Raw genomic sequence first — 24677 nt, forward strand, 5'->3', positions numbered from 1 at the left:
CCCCCAAGTCAGAAACAGGGCAGAAACCTTTGATTTGGAATAATCTCCTTTTTTCCACCTTTTCAATTAAAAAGAGATTTCACTCATGAACTTAGCTGTTCATAAACACAGTGTCGTGTAAAAGGTTTAGGCAGCTCTGCTGGAGTGGCTGCGAGCTCACTCTAGGAGGATGAGGAAAAAGAGAAGCTGTGTTAATGCCCTTGAATCAAATAGCGAATCTGGTGCCGAGTGCTGCCGCATTCTTGAGAGCGATCAGCACACATTCCTGTACCAGAGACTGTCTGTAAAAGTCCGCCCTGCCGAGGGCAGCCGATGGCATCAAAGCAAGCCTACGCGTGAGACGTGTTCACACCACTTCTCTCCGGCACTTCGGGCCCCGGCTCAGCGTCCAGGGCCAAGAGGAGAGGAGGAGGGGGGGAGGCGAGAGAAGCCAAACATCACCACGTGCACCCTTAATAACACATCCAATAACGCACAGCTGACGACATCAGGCAAGTCCAGACCAGCCTGATGCATACCTCCACCCCATTCTGTCAATAAGCAACCGGCCTCTAGACCAGGGAAGATGAATCAGTGTTTGCCTCCGAATGATAAACAGGTGCACATGTGTAAAGGTATATAGTGTAGGATGAAATGGAGATGGTAATCTCTGTGTTCCTCATCATGGTGACACTTAGGGACAGATGAGTGTAAACACACTTTGTGCCCTCAGGAGGTTTGTCAATCTAAGGTAAATATATGTTCTGCCCCTATTTACATTGAATGTATCTGCCTTATCTTTAGTGCATTGCAGTTTGTTGAAGGCAAATAAATCAAAACAAGTCAGGAGGATGTGTGTCTTAACCCACTTTATTCATTGCATTGAGTGACAATCAAACAACTTCAGAAAACTTTTTCAATGACATGATGAGATAGCGCAGGCAGCTATGAAGCCTAAGCCATGTCAGCAAAGTCTTAAGGATGAGGTTAAAAGTTAATATATTTAATTGTGTAAATGCAGTTTAATAAGTACTGCAAGCATATGTTGATCTCTAGTATTTACTTGCAAAATATCTGTTATTACAGAATTGATCTGAGCCTGAAGCCCTGTTCGTGTTGGTGAACAGGTAAGCACAGTGATGATGTGTTCACAAAGGATTTATTGCACAGATAATTACACTGTAACTGAAGCATCATTACATTTTTTTTTGCAAAATTTCCCCATACACTAAATCATTTCATGCCATTCTTCAGCATATCAATATAAAAATGTTCAGACCAAACCACCATTTTCTAACAAACATAGGCATTATAACCTCAACACCATGACCCTCCAAATGTTGCATGTTTGGCTGGTTAGAAGCAAGAAGACAGATTTGAAGAATATCTTTCATAATTTGCATACTGACTGTTTACCAAAGCAAGTAGAACAGGAAGAAAACTGCACTTAAAATCAATCACTTACTGCAGAGATGTCAAGAGTGTCTCCTATACATGACTGATATCAAAAACATTGACTGGCACCAAATGTGATTATGCAAAGGCACTGCAGTATGTCCGCAATCAATAACATTGCATGGAATTGGAAATTATATGACAATGAAAAGTGTTCTCAACATAGACCTTCAGTTATAATGTTGATCATTTCATTCAAGTACAATAACATCACAATCTGAACCACTGTCTTTAAATGTTCCATTCCATTTATATTTTATAACAGTCTTCGTCATTGACTTTTATAGATCATCCAAAATTGAGATATAGAATTTTTTTTAAAAAGACCACTTCCTTTCATCATGCCTCGATCAATTTGTTTTTTGAGTCAAAAAATAAATAGGAGGTTTTCTCTTCATACTGCAGTCACACCCCAATTCTGTGACAAAGTGCTTGTGCATGGCTCCCTTATGGCTTGTCTATGGCAGCCTCCTCCTTCCCTTTTGTTCTGTTGTATGATTTCAAAAGCGTGACAGACCCCACGATTCATAATGAACTCAAGTGAATATATATATTAAAATTGATTAATGGATAAAGAAATTTGCCTCATTTCTAAGTAATTTTCTGTAATAATCGTCCTTCACCTACATTGATCTACAGCTCATTTAACCTATTGAACGAGCATAAAAAAAGAGCACAAAACATACAGCATAGATTGAGTAAAAAAAAATGGAAAAAGTAAAAAAAAAACAGAATCAAAATGACAATTTTTTTCATTACATATATTTATGAAGAATAATTATGCTAATGTAGCAAAACAAAAGTCTGTAGGTCTTCAGACCAGCAAAGACAATGCATGTCTGATGAGGTGAGATATGATTCGGACAACTGACTTCCTGTCACATGACCTATTTAGGGAATGCAGGGCTACATATATGACTCCGCTCTCTCCCACAGCTGCATCTCTGACAAGAAGCCCTCGGAGAAACCAAAGCCCTGATCCAGGCACAGTGAGACAGGCTGAGGCTCCTCCTTGATCTCCTCCCACGGGTGCATCTGTTGCTGATCTGAGAACAGAGTCATGCCCTCGTAGTAGAGTGGATGGGACTGTAGATGCTGCTGATGCTGCAGCTGCTGCTGCTGCTGCTGTAGTTGCTGCTGCTGTTGATGCTGATGCTGGAAGTCTCCTATCATGCTGCTGGCCTCCAGGTAGGCGCATGCCTGCTCGTCCTCGCTGCCGTACCACTTCCCCCGGGCCACCGTGTGCTGCCCCTGGGGCGACAGCTCCATCTCACAGGCCAGCGAGCTCAGTGCCGTGTTGATGTCCAGGTCCTCAAACGTGCTTCCATTGCCGCTGAGGACATCATCGAACACCGAGGCCAGGTCGAAGTCCCCACGGAGCACATCTGCGCCCTTGGCTTCGGAGGCCAGCAGCGGTGACTTGGGCACCCGTGCCAGCTTTCCGCCGCGCTTGGGCAGCACCTGTTTGCGTTTGTGGCCCATGCCAGTCCCCTGGTAGAAAGCCATGCCAAGGTGCGGGTTGGTCTGGCCAGCCTGACAACAGGAGGAGGGTGCTAAGGAAGACTGGAGCTTCCTCTGGGGGTTGAAGTTTGTGGCGGGCATTCGCCGCCGCTTGAAGACGCCGTTGACGAACATGTCGGCATACTGGGGGTCGATCTGCCAGAAGCCTCCTTTCCCCGGCTCGTCCTTCTGCCGCGGGACCTTCATGAAACACTTGTTCAAGGACAAGTTGTGGCGAATGGAATTCTAGAAAGGGGAAACATTGAATAAAAAAGAAATTTTTTTTAGACTAAAAATGTCATTGTATGCAAATACAATAACAATAAAGGCTTTTCAATTCTATTTTCTACATGAAAACCCAGTCATTAAGCTACCTATTCAGCTACAATCTGTTCAATCGCAATTTCTGGCCAGGTTGGCAGGCTTGGAGCTTGTCCTTCATTTAATTAATTTCATCCAGTCTTTCATTTGACCAGCACTTCAGCCATCATGACCATAATTTGCAAAACATTTTGAGCAACAGTTCCCGAATGAAGGCATCTGGGCTTGAAAAAATAAGCCCTGCAGCACCTCTCTCCTAAGCTAAGACACAGACCCAGAGCACTGATCCACGGAGGAGAAACCCTGTGAGTGTTCCCATTGTTTTCGATGGCGTCCTATCTCTCCCTGGCCTGCCTCCCGTGTGTTCTGCCTGACAAACAAATTACGCTTGAATCCTCCCCCAGCGAGGCAGCGCTCTAGTAGGGCCTGTTTAAATAAATGATAAGACACTGCCAGGGACACAGAATAGCTCCCGCTCAGCCATGCAGGGACAGGGATGAGTGTAAACAGGTGCAATAGAAGGATACATCTTAACGTGAAGCTTTTTTCCCTCCCTTTTATATAATCCCAATTGATTCATCCAAGGCACCAGAGTGCTCTTAAATGATCCTTTTTGTGTGACTCGGTTAAGGGAATATCACAGGTGTATTTTCACCCCGTTGGTTGAAATGGGGTTTAACATCACAATGAGCATGAAGCTGAAGCCTGCCGAGAGGACGACGCTGAAAGGTCACATCTCGAATGGTAACAGGTTTCAGTGAGACATCATTGTGGCGTATAGCAGTGGTGTCCTCTTTCATCAGAGCTGTGTGTGTGTGTGTGTGTGTGTGTGTGTGTGTGTGTGTGTGTGTGTGTGTGTGAGAGGAGAGAGAGCGTTCTGACACTGAGGAGTAAAGATGCACTGCAGGAGGGAGGGGGGTAGAGGGGAAAGGGGGAGGGGGCAGTGTTGTGTTGTGTGTATGCAGAGAGCAAATGCTGTTAATGAGGCTTTTGAGTAATGCAGCCCTGTGCATTTCAAACACGATCAGCTGTGCCTGACTGCCGACGGCCCTCCCAGAAGAGACTCGCACTAATGGAGCTTCCCTCTTGACAGGCAGACTTCTTTCTCTCCCACTCACTCACTCTCTGACAAACACACACACACACACACACACACACACACACACACACACACACTGAGATACACGTACAGGGAACACACACATTCTCATTTGCAGGCCTGTACCATACCGATAAAATCATCTTAACTACCCTCTGACTTTTCATTTAAGCTGTCAAGCCAAAATCATGAAAGCAGTGAAGATAAAACGTTTGCCATGTACATTTTGTAAGGGGTTTACAGTCATTCATTTTTCCTCTCTAATTTAATGTAATAATTAACTAATTTAAGTGCATCACGGTAGTATGTGTACAAAAACTAAAACAACAGCAAACAAAAAACCCTCTGGTCTCTCTGAGAACTCCCACTGGAACATTGGCACTTCACCTGTTGCACTGGTACACAACAGGTGTAGCCTAAAAACCTAAATAGCCTAAATATTTATTACAATTTCAAGAAATATTATCATTGTCCTACTGACGTTACGTTACTGGTTTATAGGGATGTTTCCATTGGCTACAAATAAACATAAACATTTCATCCTTGCTTATTAAACCATCGTAACACTAATAAATTATCATCTATGGTGTCCTTACCTGCCAACTGGGTTCTGCGTGTCGGTAATAACAGAAATTCTCCGTGATCCAACTGTAGATTTCAGAGAGGGTAATTTTGATCTTCTTGCTGGCTTGCATCGACATGCAGATGAGTGTTGCGTAGGAGTACGGAGGTTTTACATGACGGTTCGTCTTGTAGTCGATCTCCTCCGGCGGGTTCATGTGAGCCGTTATGTGGTTATGGGAATAAGGTCCTACTTGTGGAGGGGAGTAACTGTTTGTGGTGGCTGAGTGGCTGCAAGAGGTTCCGGGAGTTTGCGGCATCCCTGTAGCCGCGGTGTCTCCGGCGGGAGGACTGGAGGGAGAGTCCGTGCCCCACAGAGGTAGGTGTTTGTTGTAGTAGATGTGAGCCGGGTGACAGCCGGAGCTGGGACCTTTCTCTGGGTTTGCGCTCAGGATAGAAAAATTTTGAAGCCAGTGCAAACTAGTCAGGCTATCGTCCAGTGTCACCGCACCGTTGATGTTGTCTCTGTCCTCTGGATGGAGCAGCATCCATTTTTCTTTAAACTTCGTGGCAATATCCGGACTCATCAACACGGGCATCTTGCAGAAAACAGCTTCGATTCTTCACTCACTCTAATCTAAAAAAATACGAATAGCCTACTTGAATGACTACAATGATAAAAAGTAATCTCAGACGAATCTCCCCAGCGACAAAGACATTCAATATCCAGGCTATTTTATCCGTTATTTATAAAACTTTAACAGTTGTTTTTGTTGAATTGATTGAATTTTTTTTAAACGAAAAACCTATATAATTTCCATAAAGGACAATTCTTTTTTGAATACTTTCAGCCTACCCAAATTGACGGAAGAGTTGGGTAAACCTTAGATGAACAGTTGTTGGATACGGGGCTCAAGCAACAAGTGGATGAAGGATACCTCACAGCTGCGCGCATCAAGAGAGGAGAACAATATAGTCCAAACCACTTCGGTCCCGAATCTATTCCAGTCCCCGCTTTAAAGGAAAAAAGTGCTGAAAATCTGAACTACATCCTTGAGTTACCTAACAGGACTGACGACGAATGCCTTGTAGCGTAGACTTACGATGCCCTTGGCTTGTACATAATGGTCCTTTAAACATTTTGCAGCCATCTGATTGGCTCTCTGGTAACCAGGTTCTACGTAGGCCTATCCTCCGCACAAGGCTACATTGGGAGTGTCTACAACCTATAGCAATATGAAAGTGTTCATGAGCGAGAAACCGAAGAACTTAACATTTTTTTTCCGGGAGTTAGGCCTTTTGAAGAAGAATTCAGGGCAGCTTATTTTGATAGGATTGTCATGGGTGGAAAATAGATTGCCCATCGTTAAAGAATGTGCAATATAATCAGGCAGCATTAAACGTTAAATGCTTTGATTAGTAGAAATGCTGCTCACTTACAGTATATTTTCTAGTTATAAACCATCATGCTTCAGGTATATTTTTTTCTTGTATCGAGTGAAAGTCGTCCGAGTTTTAATTCAGAGCAGCAGCGATGTGACAAGTAACTTTGGATCAAAGGTGGCACATTCTACAAAGAGCCTTGCGCGTGTAGTTAATATTAATAAACATGAATGTCTAATACGATTCAATAAATTCCATACTTTCTCAAGGCATAATCAACCCATGGTCACACTAATCTCTTAACGTATAGTTGTACACACAATGGAGACAATGCATTTTTTGTCCTTGCCAAACAGCCCAAAACAAAAGCGCTCAACTGAACATCAATACAGAGCCTATGGCGCGCTCGGCAGCGAGAAAAGGCGCTCTCCCGCGGGGAACCCGCGCCACACGTCCCGCTACAGAACGCCTTTTGACCTGTGGCACGTTTTAAGTCTATGATACTAATGAAGACATCGACCTAACCGCTATGGTTAAAATGTCAAGTTGTTGTCTTGGCGTGACTATATTAAAGGACTTATTTCCCTCACCAACCTAATATGACTGAGAATGAAATGCAAAATGTAATTTATTTTTGCGTTTTAAGACTTTATTGACATTTCAAGGACAGTAAAAACATTACACATGTGCGTCCGTTAAAATATGACTTTAACTGTAGAAGAGTAGTTTCACCATACATAACTATAGACGGCTGTGTATAAATGGAGTAAGACAGTAAAACCAACTTCTCAAGTTTAAAGGGGGGGGGGGACCCTATCAGGTACTCCTTTGCGGTGCGAGTACTGCCACCTTGTGGCTGTAAGCCTGGATAATGATTCAAATGATCGTTCAATAAAATATCTTTATTATCCATCCGTAATCCGGTACACAAAATATCCTGTCCTGATCTGTAGCTGCTATTCAGTGAGGTAAGAGAGCATTTCATGTTATTACTTTTAAAAAACAATCTAAGGTCTATCAACAGCTGAAAAATGACGTTTTTGGACCTTTTTTGTGTGCATTTATTAGGCCAATCACAAATCATAACGGACTGTTACCCTAATCTAAAACACTACAAAAAACAAACATCCTACTGCGACTCAACTGGATAAACTGTAGAAGCATCTGCAGTCCATCGCGGGGAAAGTATATAAACCCTTGGATTTAGTAACTGGCTCAGACTCCTATTACAGCAGTAACCTCATTTCTTACAGTTGTTGATAACTGTTGACACTGCCACATCTGTTTGACAATTTTAGTCCAGTCCTCCTTAAAAACACAATAAAAGACCAAAAGTCCAGTTGAATCTTAGGATTCGTACATCTATGATTCTTTGAGTTACACTGATGTTTTACGTTGAAGCCATTCTGTGGTTAATTTACTTGCACATTTCCGATTATTGTCTTCTCCTCTAACCTAATTCAACTCCACTTACAGAAAACCTGCCTGAAGAATACAACTTATACAGATCCTGTGGCAGCAATGCCCTGTTTTGTAGAGGACATGTTTCATAATTGGAATGGCTTTTTGGTGTTACTGTATATTGGTCTTCTTCCAAACATGTGATTGTCCTGTCTGTCTGGACAACACGGTATCTGTAATGGAACTCCTCCACCTACAACCTCCATCTTAAACATCACACACCTCTGATCAGCAGCGACAGGAAATGCTGACTGTGCGATTACTGCTGCTAAAAGAAGGGCCTCCGAGTTATTGAAAACAAAGGGTTAAGATAGTCTTTCCAAAAGCTGACGTCTGTAGTTTATTACTATTTTAAGCAGATTGTGTTTGTCTATTATTGTAAGGTAAATGAAGATGAAACAACCATTTATAATTAATTCAACAAAAGTCTGGTATTAAATGTTTTACTGGCAACTGTATTTTTGGGGATATTTTACAAACCGATTCCACAAAGAAACCTATAGTTTTTTTCTAGAAATGTATTGCACCGGTTGGTGTTTCCTTTCAGTCATAGTTCTCTGGTCTTAGTGTAATAAAGATAAGCTGCTAAAATAAATCTCTCTTCAGAGCATTTCTCTTCAAAGTGACATTGGTAAAAGCTTTGATAAGACAATGGTAAGAGTAGACTTGGATCACTTTTGTACCAATAATGACGATACAGAAACGTATACAGAGAGTTGTCAGGCTGAGTACAGGATATATAACATTACAGAGACTGCAGGAAACTCTGAGGATGAAAATTAAGTAAAGTAAAAGTAAACATAACGCAAACCAGAAATAAAATCACATTCTCAAATATCACTTCGCAAAATTAATTATCATCAATTCAATGGAATGAATTCAGGTGCACTTCAAAACTTAAAAAACAAAACAAAACATTGATGTTCCCACACAAACAACAGGTCTCTTGATAACAGTAACAGAAAAAAGCCACTGCACTATAAGGCACAGGTATACAGAGGAGTGTCACTGCATCGGAACGTTAAAGGGATAATGCCACAATGCTGATCTACTCACACGAGAACACACAGGAGAGGAGAGGGTGAATACACAAGTTTAGGTTTAAAGGTCTACACCTTCTAGAAACTACCGCTGACAATCACAAATCAACATTTAGAAGGCATGACAAGTCTAAGTGCTGGACTGAATACCGAAGATGCTCTTAAGAGAATATTCTGCTTGTCTGGTGGACGAGGCCATGTTTTGATTTGGAGTCAGGATGGAGAAGTATACATCACACGGTCACACACATATATTCCTGTCTAGTTCTGTTGTATTGTATGATTCACAGAAATGTAGTCATGATTAAGTGTAGCCCCCCAAATGTAGAAGTGAAAGACCAACTTCAGGACTGTTTTAAAGGCCACAGCGTGGGTGATTGGACAGTGGCCAGGTGCAGTTAGATGTTTGGGGTACTGGCTGTCATACAGATAGATTGTCTTAATTCTGATATTGTAAAGCTGCTTTAAGCTATGATGTTTTGAAAAATATATTTATATATTTATGCCAACTGCCTTCACATAAGTCTATGTGGCTGTAATCAGCAATCAACATTTCAACATTGTATTAGCCAATCAGGAAGCATACAAAGGAAGGCATCTTTGCCTGCCAGTTCTCCCATGTGCATCAGAAGTAGAGGGTGAACTACTAGAGTGCCCAAGTCTGAAATGATGAAAAGGATGCTAATGCTGCTCACAGCAGGTTTATAGTTTTTTAAAAAGCTCAGAGTTTTGAAAATTGGGGATACTGCGAATCTGTGATTACGTAACACTACAAGACTAATGTTCTGGTACGTATCAGAAGACAGGCAATGAAGCATAACCTAGATATTCATTGCTACCATTTTCAATGCACACAAAGGCCATCATTTACTGAAGCATTTGTTATGCGTGAAAGGGCCAACGACAAGACTAATCTCCTATGATGGGTCAAAGAGATTCTCTTGTGTCATTTTTTTAGTGTCAATTTGACAATATCTCTGAAATGTTTTTCAAAGTGTGGAACTGAAAGTGCACAAACATACATCAGGACCTAAGGCCTTCAAGATGCCATTGGTGACCACTGCCACACGAGTGGAGGGTCGCTTCAGGAGAGGGACAGTTGGCCCGGTGTTTCTGGGGGTGGGGGTGAGACGAGACAGAGAGAGGGTCCTTTTCTAGGGGGTGAGGCGTTCGTCCTCCAGGCGCAGGGAGCTGGGGACGCAGAGCAGGGGCTGGCTGGAGCTGCTGGTGCTGCGGCTCTTCAAGCTCTCCATGGAGTCAGACGAGCCTGCAGAGGAGGTGCGAGGAGGAGCAAGGAGGTGCGAGGAGATGCAAGGGGGGACAGGAGGGGTCAGAGAGAGATGGATGTGAGCTGAATGCTTACAGGAAGAGTGCAGACAGCAGAACCAAGTTTAGACAGATGAGGGTGCTAGGGTACCACATTAGGAGAATTAAACGCATTTCTGCTGAATTATTCAGTTGCTGATGCTACTAAGTGTAATGGTGTATTTCAACAGTTAATCTGGATTTCCAAATGAACATGGAGTGAACTATAAACGGCGGGAATTTCTCCTACAAGGATGCTGAGTAAACTTACAGGACAGAACCACCACCAGACACCTCCAGAAATCAACAGAGGCAAATTTAATATCCCACAAAGATTCACACTTTCCACATTCACATGTTTGTTTGTTTTTTACTTATGATTCAAAGGGCAGCGGGTAAAGATGATTAGAGGGGTCATGAAGGTGCCATTCTCCCAAGCTCCAGCAGGAGGAAAGGTGAGGGAGGAGAGGAAAAACCTGGACCTACCAGAGTCACTCCTCAACAGCAGGGGAGCTGGACTCAGGATCTGAGTGAGTTCAGAGGAGCCGAGGTCAGGCAGAGAACACAGAGAGGGTTAGCAGACAGAGCAGACCAAACCAATCAATCAATCCATCAGTCAAGCACTTTAGCCACTAAAAACCACTGTCAACAATGATATTTAGTCGCTGAGGCGTTTGGACTGATTCTTCACACAGAGGTAGAACTGTAGTAGCTCACAACAAGAAGTTTCAAACTTGTTAGTAGGCATGGGGTCAGTGAGGCACAAAGACAAGCAATACACACGCAAAAATAGAGATCATGCCTACAACACATGCATGGCACATGGTAGCCTGTCTTGACATGAGCACAGAGGGAGAGCATTAAAGTGATACCCCTTGCACCGTCTACTGACAACCTAAATGCTAAATGCTAGAGTTGACTGTTTCTGGTTAGCCTAGCATTCCCCTTTGTGTCATCAGCACTGTTATCCAACTACAAACTGAGCTAGTTTAGCTAGTCTGTGAGAGTTTGTTGTATGTGCCCATAATGGCCGCAGCCACAGCAACTCCAGGGTGAGCTGAATACAATTTTTTTTTCAATTGTTTTGTGTTTTCCTGTGAAATGCCAAGTTGATAAGAAGCTGACTGATCATGTATGCGTTTACATATGGAGTAGCGCTATGCTAGGTTAGATGGCTTCACCAACTGCACTGGAAAGACTTCTGCAAATCTCTTTGCCATTCTTCCAAACAAGATTTTCAAGATTTGTTCTTTCAAACTAAACTGTTGCATTATGTTGTGAGTTCATAAATGAGACATATGTGGCCTTTAGTGTAAGAAAAACACAAGTGTCCCCATGCAATTCTAGAGGGTAAACAAACAACAACGAAGCTATTTGGAAATGGATGAATGGATGGTGTGGATGGATATCCCAGGCTGGGGGTCTCACCAGGCAGGGCAAGCTCCGTGGAGGGGGTGCTCTCAGTGCGGGTCAGGCTACTGCGCTCGCTGTGACACCCCTGCAGAACGTCACTGACCGAGTGGACCAGAGAACAGCCGTCTGAGAGAGAGACACATAGAGAGAGAGAGAGAGAGAGGGAGAGAGAGAGAGAAAGAAAGAGAGAAAGAGAAAATCATCACTTGGTGACTGAGATAGAGGAATCAACGGATGACCAAGTTATCTGCTGTTGGCACCATATTACTGTAGCGATCAGTTCACTGCAACACAGGACCAACCTGTGTTTGTTAGGTCTCTCTACTTCAACAGAGATAAGAAAAGTCATTCTAGCCAGATACACTAACACCTCACAGTATGTTTTACTCAGAGGGTCCTAGAAATAGCTATGCTGTCACCTAGCATGTATAGGCTGGATGGACACTAATAAGAGTGTACAACACTAATATTACATTGAAAGTGTAATTGCAGCTAATTAACCTTCTTGACACTAAACTGTCTTACTATGTTTAGAGTTCATTTTGAGAAGATCTTAACGTTATGGGAGCAATAAAGAGCATAACTTCGTTTAGGCATTTAATGAGCCATTGCAATGAATGCTAATTTTGCTGAAACCGTGAAATTAATAAATATGCTTGGATAATCTGTGACTTAATATACTCAACTTTAACGCATTTGCAAAATAAATATTACAATATTTGAGTTACTGCATATATTTCCCTCGTAAGTAAAAGTAAAATATGTGTGATTTTAAATTAGGATGATTATTTATTATTATTTGCATTGCAGATTCATTCCATTTTCAGGCTCATTAAGACATTAATTTCATATCCCAAGCTCTGCTGCAATCCATTAAGACCTAATACAGCATTTAACCTTCATCGCTCAAACGAGAAACACAAATACACGGGGAGCATCTCCATCTTTAAAGATAATTCATTCTTTGCCTGTGAATCATTCGAGATCACCAACTGGATCATCAGCAGCAATAACATTACTGTGGTGGATATATACACCCAATGCAACCTAAACCCTGTTCTGTACCCTTGCTGAAATGAACTGTGTCTGGGGCCTCACCTGAGTTAGGGGTGATCGCTTCTGGGCTCCCCTCGGTAACTGTGACCTAGGCAACAGAACAGAGGACAGCGATGTGAGTGTGACCGGTGAGGAATGGAGTCCAAATGATGGAAATACTGAGCTGGTGTCATATCTTCTGGGGTCACTGACAGGAATGAAACCTCACACATTCCGGAGCAACTGATTTCTAGGTTTGATCCTTCCCTGTTAACAAGAGCGGACTGAGCCCCTTGCACTGCTGAACAGCTCAGTGTGTCATTAGGATCACAAGAAATATTCATTAGGGTTTAAAATAGGTGGGCGAACTATTCATTCACAAAACCTCCATTCCTAGGTATTATGGGCTATATGTGTGTGTGTGTGTGTGTGTGCGTGCGTGCGTGCGTGCGTGTTAACCTCAGTGGGGGCGGGAGAACAGGGCAGCAGAGGGTGGGGCCGCGCATCTGACATCTCCGAAAGCCTCTCCTCGTCCTCCTCCTCCTGGATGGGCGAGGAAGGGGAGCGCGTGGAGCTGAGGGAACACAGTCAGAGGTGAGCCAGCCTGCCTACCTACCTGCCTGCCTGCCTACCTGCCTACCTAACTGCCTACCTGCCTGCCTAGCCAGCCTGCAGAGCAGCATGGAAAGGCACACTCACAAAACTCATCAGGAGAACTAAGAGAGAGAGGAGAGGAGAGGAGAGCTTCTGTTCCTGTGAAAGGATCCCATAGCCAGAGAGAACCGTTTGAGATACAAAACAGGCTCTGGGTTTCCCAGAAGAGGAACACAGGAAGTTCTGGCTACTGTGGTTCCACTTCCATTAAGAGCACACAACAGAACATTTTCAAGGAGGGTTCTCTGATAGCCATGCGACCATGACAACTTCACCTCTTCACGTGGCACTTGACAACATGAATATGTCTGTCAAAAATGGAAACATACAATAGCCTACACAGGAGTGGTTGCTAGGAAACCCAGATATCTCACTCTGTTGACACATTAGTATGCAGAGTTAAAGTTCACAACTACAGGCACAGTTTCACAGAACTAGAACTTATCACATATCATCCATCACCATACGGGTCCTAAAATGGGTCCTTTTTGCCATACCATTGCCACAAAATTTCTTAACTAACATTAACCATTCATTCAGAATTTGTTTACTTTAGACACAATCAACTGTCTGCTCATATAGTAAGCCACCTTACTTTGGCAAAACCCTCTGCATCACTACATTAGGACTGTATTGCATAATAACAAACACATAGAGGGCATCCCTAAATAAGTTACAAGAACTTTCTCCTCGTTGATTTGATTTACGTGGTTTATTACATATTGTGATCATTATTAGAAAGACTGTAGGCTAGATATTATTTGTATTCGCAATGGATTAGCATCCACAATTAGGAAATGGCTAATTCATTTATACTGGTGTATTTTCTTTTAATTTATTGTGCACGAAATGTAATGCAACACATATCTTGGTCTTACATCACAATCAGTATATACGTCAAGACACTAACACAATATTTTTGGGCTCTAAACTTTGTTTTACTTGACAACTGTGTTAAGGTATAGCTAAGAGAGGTCCAGACCAATGTTATGAAAGTATCTCAACGTTATGGGAAACACCTCGAAACCTTAAGGTACAGCTTAAGGAATGAATTACGAATGACATAGCGCTAAGAAGGCTTTGGGAAACCCTGCCTAGTTCCATGTAGATATTTTATGCACGTTTGTTTTCCTATTGGAATATTTCAGTATGTATAAACACTTCTGTCAATATTTAGTAGTGTAAAACACTTGGTTGTTTCAGTGTGTATGCCTACACTGCATGTGAGTAACATGTCGTGGAAGTGTGGTTACCTGTCAGGTGACTTGCTGCCTTTGCTCTTCAGCATGGCCGTGTCTCCCGTCAAATCGCCGATGCTCTGGGGTCGGCTCACAGACAGGGGGTCGCCGCCGTCTCCGGGATACTGGATCTCCCCGTACAGAGGGGCTGATGAGATGGAGGAGGGCACGGAGGAGATGCCGTTGAGCGCCTCCAGCAGGGAGATGGCCTCGTAGCCCGGCGGGATGTTATCGGAGCTCTGCTGAGTGAGGCAGAGAGAGATAAACATTAGTTGTGATGTTCATTCAGATATCTACCATACTCCTGATGCATCAATGACAGGTGAAGGTCAGACTTTCATTTTAATCGGTGATTTCAGTGATGTGCTTGTTTGGTCTGTGATTTGGATAAGCTCTACCCCTATGAAACAATTTTTTTTCAAGAAAGGTGGTGGTTTGGTTAGCCTGAAAATAAAAAATTAAAAACGATGGGTGTGAACAATCGTGTAGTCCTTTTCTCAACTGCATCAGCTTGGAAAGTTGTGAGCACTGTGAACGGATAAAAAAACCATAATGCAAATTTCCTCCATTATGTTTAACTCCAACATGTGCTATAGAACAAGGCTATGGAAGGGCTTTCTGTCAACAGCACACTGACACGCTGAAACAGACACCTCTTGATGTTGGTGCGGAGCTACAATGATGTCTGGAAGTCTGTGGTTTAATGGTTGAGTGCCTTTTGAGAGTCGGGAGTCGTGCGGATGCACAACCTCATCAAAGAGGAACGTTACCTCTCCTATGCAGCGCTGCAGAAGTCTGTGCAAGTCTGTGAGAGCGTGCTGAGGGGACAAGAGGAGACAGGAGGGGACAGGGACACTGTCCTCCTGCACAAAACAGTGTGTGCTGCTGCAACCGTGATGAACTTATCTCCTCATGAGATAGGAACCATCTTAAAATTCAAGGTGTGTAACCAGACAGAGACAATATTAATACTGGATTGGCATCTCTCTGTATTTAATTCAATTGTGTGTGGTACAGAGAAATTGGAAGAGACTAAGTTAGGAAAAGAAATCTGAAAGTGTGTATGTGTGTGTGTTTGTTTCTTTAACTGTATGTGCGTATTTAAGGGATGTTGAGAGAGAAAGAGAGGAAGAGACAGAAGAAGAAAGGGAGGGTGAGAGAAAGAGGGAAGCGGTGAAGAGAATGTTACCGAGTGTTCGTTGTTGTGATCGGTGCTCTGCGGGAGCACTGGGCTGAAGGACACTGGAGACACAGAGCCTGCAGGCTTCTTCCTCACCGCACGGATCTGCAGCAGAGCCCTGAACGCTGAGGACCAGACGGACAGATGGAGCGAGGGGAGGAGAGAGGGAGAAGAGAGGGATGAGAGAAAGGCAGGGTGGAGGAAGAGAAAGGTCATCTGGGGAAAACCTGGATGCACACACACACACACACACACACACACACACACACACACACACACACACACACACACACACACACACACGCATGCACACACACACACGCGTCCACACACACACACTGAGCTGCCACAATCTCCCTTGAAGGAGCTGGAGCAGAAATGCTTCCTCGCTCATTTTGGAGACAAAGGAGATTATTGACGCATGAATATTGACACAGCTGCTCTCAGTGTTAAGGAAGGAGGTTAAATACACTGAGATCTGAGTACATCATCTTTTATTCCCACTGGGAAGTCCGTTCAGGTAAATCCCCACTTATATGAGGCAATTTAAACTATGACACAACAGTTTAATAAAAAAAGTCCAAATAATGTTAATTCCCAACGGTTACAAGCTGTTACCATACCATAGGGGTGGTGATAAAGCTGCTTGCTCCAAACTCCTTCACGGTACAGCTACTACACAGCTACTATGACTAAGGATAGGTTGGGTGGTGAGTTTAAATGTTAACTTTGACACTTCATCAGACATATCAAATTACCACACCCTTTGAGGAAATTAAAAGTGTCTTGGATGTTCTGATTTGTACGTTTGACAGACCAAAGGTCTGATGATCATTCACAAAACTAAACGAAGAGAAAACTTTGTTGCATTATAAATGTTTCAACAATTAGGGCCTTTTGTATACTAACTAACTGATCCTGGAACAGTGTATGCTGCGCCTTTTAGAAGTAATATATCTTCGATAAGGGCGGTACGAAGTAATCAAAATAATGTACAGCTGTAAGACTATGTTTATTTTGTAAATCTACACTCAACCACATGCTGACACATTAACAGTATATAGATTCCATAAGCTAGTTTGAATGTTTCCACGCTTGATGCCATCTTAGACAGAAGGGGTCACCATTTCCCCAAACTCATTTCCACAGTGACTGCTGGCAGCCATGGGAACAATCAAAACAATGCCAAAATGAAGAGGTAATAAAGCCATGGAAAGACAAACGAGGTCAGTGACTCACGCAGGCGGCAGATAGGGCAGTTATTGGCCTGGTAGCGCAGCGTGTCGGCGCAGGCATTGCACAGACACAGGTGTCGGCAGGGCAGGATGATTGTGTCCCGCAGGTCCGACAGGCACACCACACACTCGCTGCTGTTGTCACTGTTCTCATCATCTGGGGTCTTTAACACACACACACAAACACACACACACACACACACACACACACACACCATACATACACACACACACACACACACACACACACAATTACAGAAGCAAAATGTTATTTGACTGTCTGGTGGCAGTAACGATGGGTCTTTGAATAGTCTTGCTTATTTTATTGTATCCGTATAGGGGGAAACCATGGGGAATTTCCTCCAAGTTTCTCCTACAGAAAACAAAAAAAATCCTATTTCTGTTGAGGGTTTTGTGCATAACCAGAGCACATGTGCAGTATGAAAGAGAGCTGACCTTCTTGTCCTGCTTGTTCTTATTCTCAATGCCATAGATCTCCTGCAGCAGGTAGCTGACCCGGTCCACCTGTGTGGCGACATCACCAAAGGTCAGAGGTCACGACAGAGATCACAACAGAGATCTCACATCAGAGGGCTTACTAACCACAAACACTGTTTATGGTCCCTTATATTACACAATCTCATGTGTTCTGCCATTCAGACGTATCTTGTCAGTGGGTGAGGAAGCAGACACCACAACTAGGGTTGATGTTTAACAGAGGTTCACCACACACAGCCATAGGGCAATGTGAACAGACTTCATGGAACATTTTTGCAGTTTTGTATTGAGTGTTAGGACCGAGCTTCCAGTCAGTGTTGCACAAAATCATTAAAACATCTACCAAACCTGTTATTCATGGAGAACTTGCATAACTGATGAGAGAGTGTCCCCATTCACACAGAGACTTCAAATTACACATGATCACAGAGTACACACACACACACACACACACACACACACACACACACACACACACACACACACACACACACACACACACACACACACACACACACACACACACACACACACACACACACACAAGAAACACTAGCAAACTTACAATTTGCTTCTGTTTCAGGGGTTTCACAGAGAAACTGCCGTCGACGTGCTGCCCAAGAGACCAAGAGAAATTTTAGCTTTTTTATAGCACTTACACTCTATTAATAGAAAGTGTCAATTTCCTGCTTCTGTTGACAGTTAGGCTACCATAATTACACTTTGGAAAACATCCCCCAGGCATGCGTTCTGCGGTAAGAATAGTACTGAGCTGACGTGTAAAAACATGGCATTTACTTTTACTTCTTTACTTTTTACTAGTTTTCTATTCACAGACTATCACGTTTCCAATCTCTACATGCAACACCAGAAATGGTGACTGTAAGATAAAGGCCACTCCATGCTTTTAAGGAAGTCACCTATCTGCTTGTATCTTATCTTTACATCTCTGTCAATGAGTACATTTGCCTATCAACTGAAGGCTTTTTTTTTTACTCTTAACACTAACAAGAGTTTTTCAGCATCAGGGTTGAGTTCTGTTGTTAAGAAAATGTAGCTCACTGCCAAAGCATTACAAACAATTCTCTGTTCCCCGAAAGAGGAAATGAGATCCAGACTTGATCAGTGGATGTAATGGCTGCCTGCATCAAATCCCTCCTACCACTACACCACTGAAAGAGAACATTGCTTTTTTTGAGAGCCACAAATCCAAATAAGGCAACAAAGATAGCCATAAATAAGCATGCCCAAATGTTGTGGGAAAATACTGTGGTGGGAAAATACTTAGATAAGACATTTGAAGAACCAATTCTTAATGTGATGAAAGATGTAACCCAGAAACAAATATGCTTCCGCGCTCAGCCACTGGCATGAGTTCTTCGGTGTGCAGCATGCTATATAGGATATTCCAGCAAGCAACATATGATCAATTAATGTTAATGACAACTCCAGTATTTATGGCTTTCCTTAACGTTCGTTCTACATCAATAAGACAGAGATTAACATGTTATATTACAGATATTCACTGCTGAAAAAACACATTTATGGGGGCTGTTGGATCCCCTTTGCTATTCCGTGTCCGCTGTCTCAAGACCATCAGCTTTAACAGGCACTGTATGAACATGCACCAGACCAACATACCCTTTCAAAGGCTGCCAGGAGCACATGTGCATGTCCGGATAAGTCTGTGAGTCACACAAGAGAGAGAGAAAGAAAGGCATTACCGGGACAAACTCTGCTCAGAATAATGACAGATCATGAGGGCTGCCTGGTGCAGTAATGATAATGTTATTTGGGGGGGGAACCTTACCAGGAGCCCTGCCCTCCCCTTCATCCACCACGGCCTGGATCACCATCGGAAAGACCCCTCGGTCTAGGTCAAAGTTCAGCTAGGACAAACACAGGTATTTGTTTATGTCAAATTACAAGACAAACACGGTTTCAACATAGCTTTTCAATGATCGTCTATTTGGTTTTTGTTATCAGTTGAAAACCCACTACGTTTTAAAAAGGTTGTTGTTTCCCCATTATTGAATGTAAACAAAGAACTCAAAGAAAGTATTTAGTCAACATACTTTCTCACCCTGTTATAAACTAACCCTATGGCATATTATCCATAACATAATATAATAATATTTCCCTTCACCCTGTGATGAGGCACCCCCACCCCCCAGTCTAGTGGTCATGACTATCAAACAGAGCCATATCCACCCACTCAATACTGTAGGTGTGTCATAACACTGGGAAACTGCTCACCTCCTCTGGCTTCCACTTGGTGAAATCAATCTTGAAGGAGGGCAGGGAGTAGTGCTGGTTTATCCCTCTCTTGTAGTGGACAGTTTCTGATGCAAGCCAGGGACTTTTGGGGCTGTATCTACATAGAGCGAATGGTCATTGTTATTGCAGGAGCAGAGGTCAGCCACTAGTGCATAGACAGTGCTATTACAGTGGCCAGGAGCTGTCATCATCCACTGTAAACAGTGGCGTTGTGTAAATAATAATCCCACTAGAAGAGATGAAGTCTCATTGCTATCGACACTCCAACTCCCATGAGCTCCTGGTTGCCAGGGGTTCAGTTTTCGAGCTGCCTGTGTGTTGTGTTTCTGTGGCATCACGTCACCCATGAAATGTGAACCACCCCAGCAGAAACCCCTTGGGACAGTCTAACATTCATATGTTCAATCGAAGAGAATTTAAAGACAAAGTAAGATCCATACTCCCCCTAATGTCAGTATCTTTAAACAACAAAAGCATCATTAGGCCCACTGTCGTAAAATGTACTGTATGCGAATATGTAGGTGTTGTAACTATCATAAAACCTTACATGGCCATTCCATTGGCAAACTCCTCAAAGGCTTGGCAGTATATTGTGATGGCAACTCGAGCATCTGCATCAAAGCTGAACTCCACACCATAGAGCACTCTTGGGCTCCCAGTCTCATCTGCTGGGCTATCAGCATCCTCTTTGTACCTGTAAAACACAACCAACCAATATATATTAATAAATAGGTAAAATATGGGGAGGCTTTCTCTCTAAACAAAGCCAGAGATTTCTTTCAACCCTACACTGTCTGATGCAACTGCTACCAAGTCTGAGTCAAAGGCTTTCCAATGAGCTACATGCCAATTTGTGTAACTTTCACTCAGACATTCATTTCAGTTGTGGCAGCACTACTTACAAATGAAATCAAGGTAATTTCCAATCAGTGGATTTGGAATTCCATACACTGGGCTCAATTGTTGTACCTGACCAGTCGGAGAGAGTCTTTCCTGATGTTCACCAAACTCCTCAGAGTCTTCACCGGTTCATGTGGCGCTGGGGTAACGTAGGGGAACTGAAACGTTCAGATTCACAGATTAAGACAGCAGGCTTGAGCTTTATACATACACATTACACAATATACTGTCACTTCCAATTCTCTTTCTGACATCATCCTCAATTTGTTTTACCCACAAACTAAAGTGGGAAATCGATACTCTTTATTGTTCAGAAGAACCTGCCAGTGGGGGATAGTTGTGAACTAATCAATCCATAGAGAAGCCCACAGAAGGACTGGATCCAGGCAATACTCAAAAATCAATTCAGAAAGCACGTAGGGAAAACAGTAGTTTGTCTCATGTTTGTCACAAAGAGTACCAGGCAGTGTTACAATTGTGTGGGTCAGAAGATTAAATGTTTCATCTCTACAGGGACTATTTGAAAAAAATGTCACTGTCAGCACACATTTTTATTCAATGTGGGACGTGGTATTTCCCCATGGTGTTCCCCACTGAACCTAATACAATTGCTGTTTGCGTGTTTGCTCCAGTGAATATCTGTCAGATACAAAAATTACTTTTGGGGAGGCTGGATTAGATATCTATAATAGATGATGGATTACTGGATTATTAAATCTCATCATCTTGAGGGGTGAGTATCACCTAAGAAACAATAAATAGAAACACATTCTGATCTCATCACAGTCTACAGAGTGTATTGACATGCTTTACCTGCACAGGTCTGTTGCCTAGGAAATTTAAATCCATGTTTTCACCAAACAGGTATCCTTCTGGCTGTGGTGTATCAAACTTCTCCCCTCCCATAAAGAAATGGCTGGTGAAGTAATTGCCTGAAAAAGAATTATATGTGAGTGATGCTCAGAGTAATTGTTTACTTTTCTACGTGTGTTTCCCAAACCATCTCTTATGACTTAATCTAAGAGAAACCTTCCTACATAAGGCTGAATCCATGTTTCTGGCATCGATTACTGTCATTCATGTAATTTTGACCATGCCTGAGATGAGTATGACGGGCATGACTTAGATGGGAGCACAGGTAATCATTATTAGAAAGAACGTCAACAAGAATTACTAAGCAAATCAATCAATACAAAGTAAGGATGACTGTGGGCTAGATGTTACTCATTGATTTGTATTCGCAAGGGAATACAAATTAACGGCTCATTCATTTATACGGAGACCCTTCAATTCCGTAAAGTGACATGTTTTATCTTGTGCGCACAAAATAACTATAACTTGTGCATGCAAGATGATTATAGTAACTTGTGCTCACAAGATTGAAAAACATTTCACTCATCGGAACTTTAGGGGCTGCGTATAATACCGACTGGAATGTTTAATAGTTGGTTGCAGAAGTTGTTTCACAGTTGTCATCTGTTCCTTAAGGAAAGGAGAACAACAATCCATACCACAGGCCAGGGGTAGAGTCAATGTTTAACCAAAGTTTTGAAAACTTGTTCGTTTACAGATATAAGTTTATCTTGTCCAACCAAACATTATGTGCTACAGAAAGGTTTGGGGGAAGTGTGCCACAATTACATTTGGAATACTGTAAAAGAGCTGTGGGGAAACCCCTCATTGTCTAGAAGAGACCCGATGTTCTCCTATTGCAACAAAATCGACACAAAACGTTGTTCATTATAGAAAACTACTGAATGTACTTACCTGATTTCGGTGGATATCGATAAGCCGAATTAGCCTGGATATCAATGTCTTCAACACCAGCAATTCTACGACTGAGTATTGAACCCATTTTATAACAAATGTACACCCTCGTTTTATTGATATATTTTAAAGTAATGTGTGCCAATCCAATTTTGTGTTGTGAAATTCAGCCTCCCATCCTCGGTTGTTTTAATGTCTGGAAAGACTCCCGTTGGGAGACCAAATATATGCCTTTCCTCAAATTATAAGAAAAGTAAATACTTAAAAACAAAACTAGGACTATGACTGCTCTTTAAACCAATGAATCGTTGATAGATAATCTACCAAAGATAAACGACGAAACAACTGAGTTGAGTGTTGTTATTCCTTGTTCAGGAAACAGGAACTCGCGCGAGATTCGCTACTTGGGAGAACATGAGAGGTGCACTGCGGGATGCGTAGGCTACCAACCCATCCCAACTTCCCAAAACACCAACACCGAGTACCAACTGAAGTTGTTAATCGCTATAAAGAACATGCTAAATAAGACACTTTCACAGATATGATGAACTATTCGGTCAAGACAGAGTGCACTTAGGACCAAGGCATTATTCGGGCCACAAGTCTCGTATCAATCATTATGCTGACAAGGTCTAGGCAGCAAAAGTGGAAAATTGTAACAGTAGGCCTAATAGTAAAATTGAATTGGTATTGTGGCAAGACTGTCAACATAGGCCTGTGTCCACTCATTACAAGATAACTCTTTAAGTTTAACGGCATGTGGTGAACAAAAAGATTGACACCTTCTAACAATTTTTTTAACCCAAAAACAGCCTTTGTACAGCCTTCTTTGATGTGTAGCCCAGGGAGGAACTCAAGTGTGAAAACACACAAACAACATGAAATTCATGAATCCCTAATGGCAACTGATCATAATGACAACTTTTATATTACCCAATTGTTCCTTGTTAACATTCAAATGTGATCCCATAAAATATTACACTTTAAAATGTCAAAATGAAATGTCAACATTTATATTTTAACAATTGCCTTTGAACACATGCCTACTGCATATAAAAAAAGACTGAGAAATATGTTATCCAAACTAATGTGGGAGGAGGAAAGCCTCAGACATCAGGTGACCACCTCTCTGGACCAACAGCAGTTTGCCTACTGCCCTGAGGTTGGAGTTGAGGATGCTATCATCTACCTGCTTCAGCGAGCCCAGTCTCACCTCGACAAAGCCGGCAGCGCTGAACAAGACCAAGTTCTTTGATTTCTCATGCGCCTGTAACACAATCCAGCCTTTTCTGCTGCAAGGGAAACTCCAAAAGCCTCCACAACCTTCTGGATTATTGAGTACTTGACAGACAAACTACAGTTTGTGCAACTGAAGGGATGAGTGTCTGAGCAGGTGGTAAGCAGCACATGAGCACAGCAGGGGGCTGTACTCTCACCTTTCCTCTTCACCCTGTACACCTCAGACTTCCAATATAATTTGGAATCCTGTCATCTATAGACATTTTCAGATTACTCTGCAGTTGTCACCTAAGAAACACCTAAGAATACAATAGTGGACCGGAGACTGTATTCAGGGAACTGATGGACCACTTTGTGACGTGGTGTAGGAACAATCACCTCCTCTTAGATGTGGCCAAGATTAAGGAGACGGGCGAGGATGTTAAGAGGACCAGGACTAAGCTGAACACCATTTTTATCCTGGGAGAATTTGTTTAGTAGTCTGTAGTTGTAGGTTTGTACTTAGTGTTTTCAGTCATTCCTGCCCACCACAATAGCAATATATATATTGACTCCCCTCTGTATCGGGAGAGGAGGCATATCCTCTGAGTGGCCATGCACAATGCACACCCTACTTTTAATTTGCAGTTACAGCTATAACTCAGTAACTTTAGTAGTGTAGTAGTTTGTATATATATACACAAACTTGTCAATACTGTTTTCCTCTACCTTAGTGTTTGTTTTTATGTAAGTTATGTGTGTTTTTGTGTAGGTTACGTGTGTTTTGTGATTTATGTGAATTCCTACTGCAACACTGCAATTTCCCTTTGGGGATCAATAAAGTAATCGATCTATCTATCTATCTATCTATCTATCTATCTATCTATCTATGTGCTTTCATGAAATGTCTTCCCCATGTCACATTTGATGTGGGCAGCTGCAGGGCAGACTTGTGCTTAATTTAGAATGAATGACGTTAGCGAGTACAGTTGGCTTTGCAGAAGCGTAATGCATACGGAAAAAAGAAAGAAAGAAAGAAAAAGCGCAATGCAAAGGGAAAATTGAGGAGGAGGCGAAGTGAAGAGCGGGGAGTAGGCCCATGCTTTTCAGTACTCCCAAGAGTGTCTATGTGTTCCATGCTGCTCTCTATGGTAGCAT

At 42.5% G+C, this 24677-nt stretch overlaps 2 protein-coding genes across 4 annotated transcripts; both read right to left on the bottom strand.

Moving 5' to 3' along the window:
• Positions 1 to 831: 831 nt before the first annotated feature.
• foxj1b (forkhead box J1b) lies at positions 832 to 6224 on the bottom strand. Its single transcript, XM_012838910.2, has 2 exons — positions 4951 to 6224; positions 832 to 3180 (listed from the first exon to the last, which is right to left on the bottom strand). Exons 1-2 carry the CDS (start codon positions 5512 to 5514, stop codon positions 2341 to 2343), a joined length of 1404 nt encoding a protein of 467 aa, XP_012694364.1. The 5' UTR covers positions 5515 to 6224; the 3' UTR covers positions 832 to 2340.
• Positions 6225 to 8188: 1964 nt separating this feature from the next.
• mgrn1a (mahogunin, ring finger 1a) lies at positions 8189 to 22710 on the bottom strand. 3 transcript variants are annotated; one of them, XM_012838956.3, is made up of 17 exons: positions 22302 to 22709; positions 21348 to 21466; positions 20604 to 20692; positions 20182 to 20328; positions 19614 to 19731; positions 19168 to 19246; positions 18999 to 19042; positions 17923 to 17970; positions 17316 to 17384; positions 16864 to 17023; positions 15634 to 15749; positions 14460 to 14686; positions 13012 to 13126; positions 12616 to 12661; positions 11533 to 11643; positions 10591 to 10630; positions 8189 to 10066 (listed from the first exon to the last, which is right to left on the bottom strand). In XM_012838956.3, the coding sequence occupies exons 1-16, from the start codon at positions 22387 to 22389 to the stop codon at positions 10596 to 10598; spliced, it is 1611 nt and encodes a 536-aa protein (XP_012694410.1). In that variant the 5' UTR covers positions 22390 to 22709; the 3' UTR covers positions 8189 to 10066; positions 10591 to 10595. The 3 variants fall into 3 exon arrangements, with proteins under 3 accessions (XP_012694410.1, XP_031416728.1, XP_012694409.1); XM_031560868.2 differs by lacking the exon at positions 10591 to 10630 and having other exon boundaries at positions 14460 to 14683; positions 22302 to 22710; XM_012838955.3 differs by lacking the exon at positions 10591 to 10630 and having other exon boundaries at positions 22302 to 22710.
• Between the last annotated feature and the right edge of the window lie 1967 nt (positions 22711 to 24677).

The sequence above is a fragment of the Clupea harengus genome, chromosome 23 (assembly GCF_900700415.2).
Source record: "Clupea harengus chromosome 23, Ch_v2.0.2, whole genome shotgun sequence".
Classification (NCBI taxonomy): domain Eukaryota; kingdom Metazoa; phylum Chordata; class Actinopteri; order Clupeiformes; family Clupeidae; genus Clupea; species Clupea harengus.

Coding starts and splice junctions, on each gene's coding strand:
- foxj1b (XM_012838910.2), bottom strand. CDS start 5,514: ATGCCCGTGTTGATGAGTCCGGATATTGCCACGAAGTTTAAAGAAAAA. Junction 3,181..4,950: donor ACGCAGAACCCAGTTGGCAG/GTAAGGACACCA, acceptor TCCCCTTTCTAG/AATTCCATTCGCCACAACTT.
- mgrn1a (XM_012838955.3), bottom strand. CDS start 22,389: ATGGGTTCAATACTCAGTCGTAGAATTGCTGGTGTTGAAGACATTGAT. Junction 21,467..22,301: donor TCGATATCCACCGAAATCAG/GTAAGTACATTC, acceptor ATTCTTTTTCAG/GCAATTACTTCACCAGCCAT. Junction 17,385..17,922: donor CCCTGAAACAGAAGCAAATT/GTAAGTTTGCTA, acceptor GTCGCCACACAG/GTGGACCGGGTCAGCTACCT.